Source organism: Alligator sinensis, unplaced genomic scaffold (assembly GCF_000455745.1).
Source record: "Alligator sinensis unplaced genomic scaffold, ASM45574v1 scaffold241_1, whole genome shotgun sequence".
Lineage (NCBI taxonomy): Eukaryota > Metazoa > Chordata > Crocodylia > Alligatoridae > Alligator > Alligator sinensis.
In genome coordinates this window covers 2,246,084-2,257,924 of record NW_005841894.1, presented here as the reverse complement: position 1 = coordinate 2,257,924, position 11,841 = coordinate 2,246,084, and the positions used below count along the sequence as shown (strand labels likewise).

General features: G+C 36.6%; 1 protein-coding gene across 2 annotated transcripts in view; it reads left to right on the top strand.

Moving 5' to 3' along the window:
* DIS3 (DIS3 homolog, exosome endoribonuclease and 3'-5' exoribonuclease) overlaps nt 1-11,841 on the top strand; it is a 26,719-nt gene that overhangs the window by 7,564 nt on the left and 7,314 nt on the right. Inside the window, exons 5-16 of one of the 2 annotated variants that reach the window (XM_025197307.1) lie at nt 295-462; nt 1,852-2,016; nt 2,890-3,003; nt 3,109-3,246; nt 4,342-4,488; nt 5,187-5,303; nt 7,076-7,177; nt 8,113-8,177; nt 8,287-8,371; nt 9,067-9,194; nt 10,043-10,129; nt 11,225-11,381. In XM_025197307.1, the coding sequence (XP_025053092.1) occupies nt 295-462; nt 1,852-2,016; nt 2,890-3,003; nt 3,109-3,246; nt 4,342-4,488; nt 5,187-5,303; nt 7,076-7,177; nt 8,113-8,177; nt 8,287-8,371; nt 9,067-9,194; nt 10,043-10,129; nt 11,225-11,381 (1,473 nt within the window). The remainder of the gene's footprint in view (nt 1-294; nt 463-1,851; nt 2,017-2,889; nt 3,004-3,108; nt 3,247-4,341; nt 4,489-5,186; nt 5,304-7,075; nt 7,178-8,112; nt 8,178-8,286; nt 8,372-9,066; nt 9,195-10,042; nt 10,130-11,224; nt 11,382-11,841) is intronic. The other variant, XM_025197306.1, reaches the window with a different exon arrangement.

The window sequence follows — 11,841 nt, the reverse complement described above, 5'->3', positions numbered from 1 at the left end:
CTGCTCATCTGGACATGTGCATAGTTTGTATCTTTGGTATACAGCTAGCTGCTGGCACATAGGAACTCCCAGTATGAGGTAGTTCCAGCTGCCTTTTTTTTATGCATCCATTTGAGGCACTAATGTAGTTCATAATAGTATCCAACATGTTGTGAATTTGGATTGCTATGTCAGCAAATGGTGGTGTCTGGCTTTTGGACTAGAATTTGGTAGCCTGAATTTGGGGTTGATAAGCTCAGATTTACGATAACTGATTTCAGTGAGCCAACAACTAATTGAATTTTTTATCAACAGAATGAAATTGAAAATGCAAGAGTAATTTTTCCAGAACATCTTCCCCTTAGTAAGCTACAGCAAGGCATAAAATCTGGCACTTACCTTCAAGGAACTTTCAGAGCCAGTAGAGAGAATTATCTTGAAGCTACAGTATGGGTTCATGGAGATGCTGAAGAGAACAAAGAAGTAAGTTTTTCATTTTCATATCATGTTTTGAAATGTGCTTAAATCCTCCTTAGCTTTGAGGATTTACATAGATGAGCCACATGACCCCACTGTGTTCTGAAATGTTGCCATACTTGCTAGTCTTCCTTCACATCAGGATGGCTCATTCCTACACCCTCAGTAAGGTATCTTTAAACTGCAGCCAGCTTTCCTGGACTCCTTTTTCCCTCAGACTGGCCTCCCAGAGGATCTTGTCCATCAGTCCCCTGAGTGAGTCGGTCTGTTTTCCTTTAGTCCAGGGTCCTTACTCTGTTATTCTCCTTCCTTCCTTTTCTCAGGATCCTAAACTCAGTCATCTCGTAGTCACTGCTGCCCAAATTTGCATCCACTCCTACATTCCCCACCAGTTTTTCCCTGTTTGTGAGCAGCAGGTCAAGAAGAGCACAGACCTTAGTATGTCTCCAACACTTGCACCAGGAAGTTGTCCCCAGCACATCTAAAAACTTCCTGGATTACAGTGCACTGCTGTGTTGCTGTCCCAGCAGATGTCAAGGTGATTGTAGTTACCCATGAGAACCAGGGCCTGTGATCTGGAAACTTCTGCTAGCTGTTTGAAGCTTGGCCGGTGGTCTATAGAACACACCCACCACAGCATCACCCATGCTGCTCTTGCCTCTGACTCTAACCTGGAGACTTTCAACAGGCCTGTCTCTAGTTTCATACTGGAGCTCTAAACGATTATACAACTCTTTTACATGAAGTGGAAATAATCTTGATTACCCCATTGTCATTAAGTCAGGTTTTTCCTCACTTATGTTAACTGTCATCAATGGCTTCTTTATTACTTTTTCATGAAACATGTGCATGTGAGGCTGTTTTTTCCACCTGGTTTTCTCTATCATTAGTCTTAATTCTTTTTTTAATCCAAAAGGTTCCTTTTAATTGACTGTTGTTGTAGTTCACCTGTGTTAGACAAGGAGCTATGCATGAAGTACTCTTATGGATATGTGCAGAATATTTGCCGTCTTCTTCAAATCATTTTGACTATATTGAAAGCCATATAATTCACATGATTTGCACTTAAAGTACATAGAAGACACTCAAGCCCTCAGCAGGAGGCTAAAAATTAATAATGAATCTTTTCATACAAACCTCTAGGCCTGAAGGGAAAATCCTAGAAAACTGAAAGGCATGTTGGATGAAAGAAAAGTAATAATTATTGTCACTATGAGTTATTACTCATTTGGGTCAGAGAGATCCTTTTCTATCGTCTGTTTACTGTATGTGCTGTGCCTGATACCAGGGAGCTTTGATGCTACTTGCAGGAGGACTTCTAACGGTTGCCTGCAACACTTCGTGACTTAACATTCAAGGCATTGTTAGATTTTTATTTTACTTTATTTTTTTCAGATAATTATACAAGGACTTAAACATTTAAACCGAGCCGTTCATGAAGATATTGTTGCTGTGGAGTTGTTGGCAAAAAGTGATTGGGTAGCACTATCCTCAGTGGTTTTGCAAGATGAGGGCCAAAATGAAGAAGATACTGAAAAAGAAGAGGAAAAGGAAAACGTGGTATGAAAAATTGAGGTTATTTTTCTCATCTTGTTCTTCGTATGTTCTTGTTTTTGGTGCATTTGAAATAAAATTTGTTTTCAGACAGTGCTAAAGTTGTGTCCAGTAGAACCAGTTTCATGCTTCACACAAGGGTGAATTTTTATGTAAATGAAACTCCAGTTTTCAGCCAGTCCTAGTGTTCAGAATCGTGAAGACCTTTGACCATTAGAAACACGCTTTCTTCTTTGTATATTCCTAATCACATTTTTCATAAAAGCTTTCTTCAAATTTACATAGATCCTTTGGTTTACCAGGCCATTTCTTTTTCTTTTCTTGTGTGTGTATGTATGAAAAGAAAAAGAAGTTTATTTATGTAAAGTGCATGTGTGTGTATAGATAATATAAAAGTCTACAACCTATACAAGTCTATAGATCAGTATTTGCTTGAAAAGAGCAAAGGCTAACATTGTGGCAAACAATAATCTTTTAACGCAGTGGTACTCAGACTTTTTGGACTTGAGGCACTCTTCTATAAGTTTTGTGAATTGACTCGCTCAGTTTCAGGGGTGTTTCTGTGCACACCCCTGCTTCACAGTTTGTTTGTTTTTTGGGTTTTTTTTTCTTTGCATCCTGTTTGTGTCATCTTTAAATTTTAGGGTGAAAACTTGTTTTGATCCACAAGAAAATTCTCTCACTAGCCAGACATTTAAGAGGTATAAAAGATGTGGAGTGGGAGAAGACCTGGTTCTGTTTATGATGTCATAGTAGAGTTTGACCATTACACAGACTGATAAAGTTGTTCAACTCTGAAGGTTCAGTTTAGACTGCATATTGTAGTTATACATATCAGGATCGTGAATTCAAATATAATTTCATGTTTTTAAACATCAGCTCAAAACTTCCATAAATAAGAACATGTCAAGACCAACAGGAAGAGTAGTTGGTATTATAAAAAGAAACTGGAGACCACTTTGTGGCATGCTTTCCAAATCACAGATAAAAGAGGTAAGCAGATCTTCTGTTTGTTGTCAGTGTACATTTTATTTTATTTATTTATTTATTTATTTTTAGCAAAATAGTTATTCCTTTTCCTCCTTTCCGTGCCTACAGGCAAGACGGCATCTATTTACACCAGCCGATCGCAGAATCCCTCGAATTCGAATAGAAACTAGACAAGCTTCCACATTAGAAGGACAAAGAATTATTGTTGCTATTGACGGTTGGCCTAGAAATGCCAGGTATCCTAATGTGAGTTTAAAATACAAATTTTTTTTTTTTTCTGTTATGTATCCACTTGATTTTTATAAAATAATAGTTTTAATTTGGGGCTGTACTAATAATAGTATTATGGTAGATAATTTACAATAAATAATAAGAGTTTCACATACTTTAGCAGTGATAACTGAGGACATTTCTTTTTTTTTTTTTTTTAAGTCATAATATTTTGTAAAGGAACTGAAACAAGACTTTTCAGTCATGGGTGCTTTTTAAAAGGGAAGAGGTGGACATTCCCAGCTGCTACTAACCTATTACTCCCAAGTGAAAGTTTTTTGGTCCTAAATTATTTTTGGATTGAGATGCTTCGTTTAGGTATACGACGTTCCTCTAAGTTTCTGTACCAATCGGACTGAATTTTGAGGGTAGGAATCAGAATTTTGTAGCAAAAGTATTAAAGTCGCTGTTGAAAGATTACCATTGCTGCGTAAAGAATACAGTGGATTTTTTTTAAAGGAGGAAACATGTCGGCTCCAATTTAAGAGTGGGGTCAAATTTCTTTAAATGGAAGGGTAATGTCAGTGTGATGTTGTAGCCATGATAGTCCAGGAATTACGTGAGAATTTTTAGGATAATAGTCTTTATTGGACCAACTGTGTGGTTGGGGTAGAGTTAGATAAAATAATATAAAACATTCTTCTTCAGGTCTGAGCAGTTAAAGCAGTCGCAGCCTATTAAACACTTGTAAAGGGGGAGGAGAGGGCAGGGAAGGGGAATTCCTTGGGGTAGCAGACAAACAATAGAAGAAAAGAAGCTGATTAGTGGGTGGTCAATGAATATCAAAAGTGAGGAAGGTCATTCTGACTTTTCAGGTGTGGAAGGAATTGTCTTTCAGATTGCATGTTTTTGATCAGGAAGGGGAAAGTTCTTGGGAAATATGTAGATCACAGATGGTGTACCAGTGGACCTCCAAGCTAAGAGAGCTGAGGGGAGAATGACACTCTGTATATGGGGTAACTGTTTAATAGTCTACAGTGCTATTATCTAAAGTGTTTGTTTTTGTTTCATTTTTTTGAACAACCATATCTCAAGACATTCAGTAAGCTACATGCCTATATTGTTTTTTAGGGTCATTTTGTAAAGAACTTGGGAACTGCTGGGGATAAAGAGACTGAGACAGAAGTTCTGTTGCTTGAACATGATGTGCCCCATCAACCTTTCTCTCAGGCTGTTCTTAATTTCCTACCAAAAATGCCATGGAGCATTACAGAAAAGGTAAATTTAAAATTGTTTTTAAATGAATACAGTGACTATTGCAAGTTTCACCTTCAAAACCAAACTAAACTGTTTTGCTCTTGGACATCCCTGTGCAGCAGAAACTGGGAAGAGCAACTTTCCTCAAATCTGCATGTTCATGGCATGAGGTTTTCAAAGTGTTATGTACCTGTGTGAAGTCTCTGAAAGCAGATTCAGTGAAGAGCAATTAACTTCGTATTTAACAAAACTTGAGTAGATTTTTGTGATGGCTTAAATATGGGGAAATTACCCTTGTAAAGTACAGTAACTATTTGTAATCATTAAGGAACTTTACAACCTAGCCTCTGTGATCTTGTATACACATACTACATGCATTTAATTTTTAATTCTTCTAAACTTTGAAACTCTTGACCGGATCAGGTTCATTGGCACTGAGTGTCAGAACACGGATTTCAGTTCTGAATTTCTTAGTTACTGATTCTTTGCTTGAACTATGCTGATTCTGAATAAATGGAAAAACGTGGGGCTTTTTCCCTATTTATTCATGACGTACAAATACTTTATACATCTGTCTATCTTGTGTATCCATTATGCTGCTTTAATATGGAGAAGGATAAATGTATTTTGTGCTTCTAAATCACTTGGGTACTTTTACTTTTTTCCAAATTACTATTTTCTTTTTAATGTGTTTGAAAACAACTCATTTAAAATCTCAGGATATGAGCTATAGAGAAGACTTAAGGCATCTGTGTGTCTGTAGCGTGGATCCGCCGAGCTGTACTGATATTGATGATGCATTACATTGTAGAGCACTGGAAAATGGAAATCTTGAGGTACTTTGTTTCTTTACTTTTATATCTTATATATGCATGTGTTTCCTTTTTCTCAAATAATGTTGGTGTTAACTACCTTTTATGAAGTTTCATTTTGCAAACCTCCTGTCAGAGTTGGGAATTGAACCCTGGTACTCCTAGTCTATCCTGTGCCCTCACTATTTGGGTAGAAGGAAATGTTATAGCATTATGATGATCAGGTACTATTTTCATTATACACAGGTAAAATAAGATCTTTTATAGAACTGGTTCTCAAACTGTGGTCTGCAGACCACCACAGGTCCATGAGCTCCATTCAGGTGGTCCACAGAAAGGTTTGCGGAACAATCAAGAATATCTGTACTTGGCCCTGCACTTGATTTATTTTAAGTTTTATTAGTTTGTTTTGTGTGTATAGTTCACATTTCTTTAATACTAACTAGGGGTGCACCGATAAAGACTTTCATGACCAATACTGGTGGCCGATTTATTAATCAGCCATGTTGGCCAATACCGATCTGATAGCTGATTTACCAAAATGCCACCTGGCAGCTTGGAGAGCAGCCTCCTGCCTGTAAGTCTGTGAGGGAGAAGCGGGGGGGGACAGATTGAGGCCCCCACGGTGAGTGAGGGAAAGAAGCCAGGAGCAGGCGCTACCTAGCCAGGATGGTGACTGTGACCCTGCGGATGGCTCATCCAGGGAAGGTGGGGAGGGGCGGTTCCCCATTGCTGCGCGCACTGCCCTGGCTGGGTAGCCTCTGCCCCTGCTCCTGCCTTACCCTGCTCCCTTCCCCACCCCTTTTCCCCCATAGACTTAGCAGCAGGACACTGCTCTCCAAGCTGCTGGGCTGCATTCCTGGCCGCATGCATGCTGCATCTGTGCATAAATGTCACTTATCAGTGACATTATTGGCTACACTGGCCAAAAAAAGCCAATTGCCAGTGAAGTTAATTTTTGATAATGTGAATTGATATATGATCGATATATTGGTGCACCTCATACTAACAGCGTATGTTAAAAGGCTTCAACCCTGCATCCAGAACCATTCAGGTAGAAGTCATTGGCATTCCACTTAGCCTTAATGATCACCTGGGTAGATCCTGTTGTAGAGCCAGAGTTGTCCTGTAGGTACACACACAGGTTTTTATGTTATCTGAAAACTGCGTGTCTGTCGGGTAGCACTTATTGTTCTATTAGCTAGTAAACGCTGGTACCTGTTTGCATGGGGTGAGGTGCTTGTGTGTTAAACAAATGAATGTGGAAACATTAATTGAAATTTAATGCTAAGACTGACAAATCAAACCTAAATTTCTAGAAACTGGAAAAAAATAAAAGGCTTTAATCTAAAGGTGTATAGATCTTTTTGTGGGGGGATTAAAATTTGATAAAAATCACTTGTTTCTACCTCCTACCTCTGTTTTAATTTTAGTAGTTTTTATTTTAAATTATCTGATTATCATAATACTAGAGAGCGTCAACATTAGAGGGCAAGAAAGCAAAGGAAAAGCAAACAAACTGCAGCCTGGGTTGGAGACATGGAAGAGAGGTGTGGAGGGTGGTGGGGTGCTACAGACAAGAGTTACCATGCTGATAAAAGTTAAGTGCCCATAAAGAAAATAGTTTCATGTCCACATTTTACGATACTCTCATTTCCAAATTAATTTAATTTTCCTTGTTCATGTGACATTGGCCGCTGTAGAGATGAAATGGTAAAGAGAGATGTGAACCTCAGGATCTTTTATATTGAAAACCATTGCTCCCTCATAAACTGTGTGTTTTGTTTCCCTTCCAGGTTGGTGTGCATATTGCAGATGTCAGCCATTTTATTCAACCAGGAAATGCTTTAGATCAAGAGTCAGCAAAAAGAGGAACAACAGTGTATCTGTGTGAAAAAGTAATTATTCTTTTCATTGAGATTTTTGGTTTACATGGGAGGTACATTTTCCATGCATTTTAATTCTTTGGGATGGAAATGCATCTCCAGTTTTAATAAAATGGAGACCTTTTGCTTACATTTAAGTTTTCATAATATGTTACCAAAAGAAGCATTTATTGTATCAGAAGGCTGCCAGCCATCATGGCAGGATTGTTTTAAAGGGCAGCTTTAAGTGTAGTAGGAAGCATATTAACTTTAGAAATCTGTTTATAAGGTTAATACCCATCTTAACTCAAAGTTGGGATATAGCGCATCTGCATCTAAAATTGGGATATTAGTTGTGTCTAATTGGTAACTTGAAAAGAGAGGACCAGGGACATAATTCCTTAACTTACTGGTCATGAGTCAGGAAAAGAAGAGCTGACAGCAATTTGTAGTGACAGAAGCACAACTGGACACAAGAACAGGGTACTAAAATAAGTACAATAGTGTAGCACTTATGGGTAACATGACTGTCAAGGCTGGGTGGTCAAAATGTAATCTATTAAACTTTCATCTTTCCTTGCTGGCTGCCAAATCTTTTGGAGTCTACAGAGACTTGAGCATCACACACACATTTATCTATTTTGGTTCAATTTATTTTGGTCCTTATTACATAGTATTTCTTGTGGACCATCATTGTTTTTCAAGACTAACAACTAGAGAATGGAAACTTCTGTATACCCTGTCATAAGGCAGTAAGTTTTCTCTGAAGCTCTGTAGTTTGTTCTGTTTTGTTTTTTTCTGTCTTCAAAACCTGGAAAATGGTTCATTTTTCATGAAACAATCAATGGAAGAACTACTTAATGAAACCTTAGCAGTTCTATTTTCATGCTATTAAATACTTGAGTATCATGTGGAGAAAAATATACATGTGTGTATTAGTAAACAAACTTTCCTCCCTTATTTTACAGAGGATTGATATGGTTCCAGAGTTGCTTAGTTCCAACTTATGTTCCCTGAGATCTAATGTGGACAGGTATTTGTACATCCTTTATATTGGCTGCTTTACCAAATGTTGTCCTTTTTGTATTTTTTCTCATAGATTGTCTAACATCTTTTCCCTTTTTTCTTTTTGTTTTTTTAAGACTTGCATTTTCATGTATATGGGAAATGAACCACAGAGCTGAAATTTTAAAAACCAGATTTACAAAAAGCGCTATTAATTCCAAGGTTGGTTATGTGCATTCAGTTCAAATATAATTTTATTGCTGTGAAAATAAGCATCAAAGTTAGAGACTGAACTTTTCAAACATTGGCTCAACAAATAAAAAAAAATGGCTTCTTTCCTATTTCTTTTTCTTTTCTTTTCTTTTTTTTTTTTTTTTCAAGCTTCTGTTTTTTAAATGAGTAAAATGACTTTTCGAATTGATTTATATAAGGCCTTTTAAAAGCACCAAAGGTCTAGACTAAATGAATTCAGTTGTGGAAAATAAATGTTAAAGCTGATGCATGCTTTGGTTTGATATTGTAGCATTTGGATGACATAAGTATTATAAGCTTGCTTTTTCACATCCACAACTCCAGCTAGAGTTAGTGAAAGCTGCTGGTTGTCAGCACCTTTGAAAATCAGACCCTACATACATAACAATTGTTATTTTTATTTGTAGGTTTCAATGTAATTACTAATTATTGCATAGCTTGTTATGTAGGTCTTCCATTTGTTAGTGGTCCCCTGATGATAGTGAAATGTATTTAGGTTTTGAGTGCAATTCAGCATGGGTTCATTGTCTCTTTGTGGTGGTTTTCAGGAGATTTTTGACAATGAACCATACCGTATGTTTCCAGAAGACATAAAAACTCAGTCCACTACTCCAATACTTATTTTATATGCGGCATTGTCAAATTGTTTGTTTTTTTTTCCCAAGGCTTCTCTTACATATGCTGAAGCACAGATGCGAATTGATTCAACAAGCATGAATGATGATATCACTGTTAGCTTACGTGGGCTAAATAAATTAGCAAAGATTCTGAAAAAGAGAAGAATAGATAATGGGTAAATTGTTTTATTTTCTGTGTGTACATGTCCTTAGTCTTATGATCAGGAGAGATCATCTGTCTACGAGTATTGAGTTTCAAGGAAGAGTGCCAGGTTGTCATTTTGAAATAATACAAACTATAAAACAGAATGTTAATTCACCCAATAATTTTTTTTTTTAATTTTGTCTGCTTAAGATAACTATTTAAAAAAGAGATTTGTATGTGAATTCCTTCTTTTATATGTGGAAATTGGGATATCTCACTTTAAGTGTTGTATGGACGATAGTTCTTATGAAAAGTTATCCACTGTAAATATGCAACTGACCCCTTTACAAAGTTGAATATTGTTATTACATTTTACTTTCACTTAAGCAAAGCCACTTTGCAAGGCTCAATGTTTTAAGCATCTGTTTTTGAGATAAGGAAATGTCAATATGCTTCTTAAAAAAAAAAAAAAAAAAGGAAGAAAAGAAACCTAGAACATTGAAGCCATTAGGAAACTTGAAATAAATGATTCCTGGCAGTTTTGATAAATATCATATTAAGCGCCTCAACATACAGGAAGCATATGAAGAAGGATTGTAGTTCCACCTTTCATCTAATAATAGTGATGCATTTCAAATAGATATATGTTAATTTTTCTTTATCCTTGAAAGAGGATGCAGAAATGTAGATCCATTCCAGTCATAATAAAAAGTACAATAATAGATATACAATAGTGTTTTTGTACTTGAGACATGCAAAGCAAATTCCTGTGACTTGACAGTAAGAATAAAATTACAGTTATATGGCAGTTATTGAAAAATCAGATCTTGCAACTGAAGTATATAAACTAACCCTTCCAGTTTTATTTATCCTTTACAGGGCCTTGACACTTTCCTCACCTGAAGTCCGTTTCCATATGGACAGTGAAACTCATGATCCTATTGATTTGCAGACTAAGGAGCTAAAGTATGTATTGTGCATTTTGGTAGAAGTGCCAAGTTCACTTAATAGTCTGGGCAGTTGATTCTATGAAATTTGATTGCTCTAGAAAATGTGATGAGCTTAAACCACACTTTAAAAACAATTAAATGCCTAAAGTTAGTGTTGCAGCAGACTTAACACTTCCCTCTTCCTGCCATTTTGCTATGGTGCTGTATAACCATCGATAAGGGCTCAGTTCACCAGTTCAGTAGCCTCAGACCCAACTCAGGAAGAACTAGCTTGCTGCATTCGTGGGTCCCCTTCCCAAAGGACTTGAGTTCATGGAATTAGAAAGAGGACATCTGTTAGCTTTGTCCCCATGATGAGGAGAAACAAGTACCTTTGGAAGGAGGACAGAGAGCCTTAGCTGGGGCATTAGATCAGAGTCTCTGTGGGGAGCAGTAGATACAGCCTGGATGAGGAATACAAGGATCAGGGAAAAATACAAAACTTACATGCACAGAGGCACAATGAAGTTGAAGGGTTTTATAGAATGTGCGCGATGATAATACTGAAGCCTTCTAGAAAGTGAGGCATCAAGCTCATCTATTGAGCCAGCTTCTTGGTTATCCCACTTAACTTTTGAGTCAAAAAAATCCCCTGAGTCCTTCTCAGCTTTATTTTGCATACTTGTACTCATATGTGATATTCTCCTGTTAGCGTGCTTTTAGTTTTAGGACAGTAATATTAACCAACTTATGATAATGTAGGAAGTCTCATTGAGAAATATTTTGTATTAAGTCCTAAATAAGCAATGCTATTTTGACTTCATAGATTCATTAAAAAAAAAATGCATTTTAAAATTAAATCCTACATTTTAACTCTAAAATAAAATTGTTTATTCTTTTGCTTTATTCACTCCCTCGTCTTTGGGCCTCTGTAAATAGTTAGGTTCATGTTTATAGCTTCTTTAAATTTGCTGTTTGATGTTGATTATTGCTACAACATAGTAGTTCTACTAAACTCTGTTGTGTAATTGTATTATAGATAATGAAAAGGCATCATTTATATTAATATATATTTAAGCCAATCCGAAATATAATAATGCTTACAAAATTACAAAATGTCTCCTCTTGACAGAGAAACAAATTCCATGGTTGAAGAGTTTATGTTGCTTGCCAATATCTCTGTAGCACAGAAAATTTATGAAGAGTTCTCAGAATGTGCTTTGCTCCGAAAACATCCGGCTCCTCCTCCATCAAATTATGACATCCTTGTAAAGGCAGCAAAATCCAAGGCAAGTTTGTAATACAACGGAATAAAATAATTCTAATTAAAAGGCTTTGTTATTTTACTAATTACACTTTTATCTCTTGTAGCCCTCTTAAATTTGCAAAGTATATGTAAAATACTTTGCATTTCTGTCTTGAAAGACCATTTCTTGTATCTTGGGCCTACTTGTCTACTGCAGTAGGTAGTCTAATTTCAAAAGAATCAGCAATCTGTTACCAAAGACCTATGTTCGGATAAGGGAAATAGTTTAATCTTTTAGTCTTGCATTTTCATTCCTTGTAAACTATAGGTATAGTATAGCCTTTCTTGTCACAGGTCACTCTTTAAGGGAACAATTTTTACTTACATTAATAGTGTACTTGGAATATGTTTCACAAACAGTTTCAGGAAGAGTTCATAGATCTGTTGACAACCTACAGCCTATGGGATAAATTTAACCCATGGAGCCATTGAATCTGACCCCT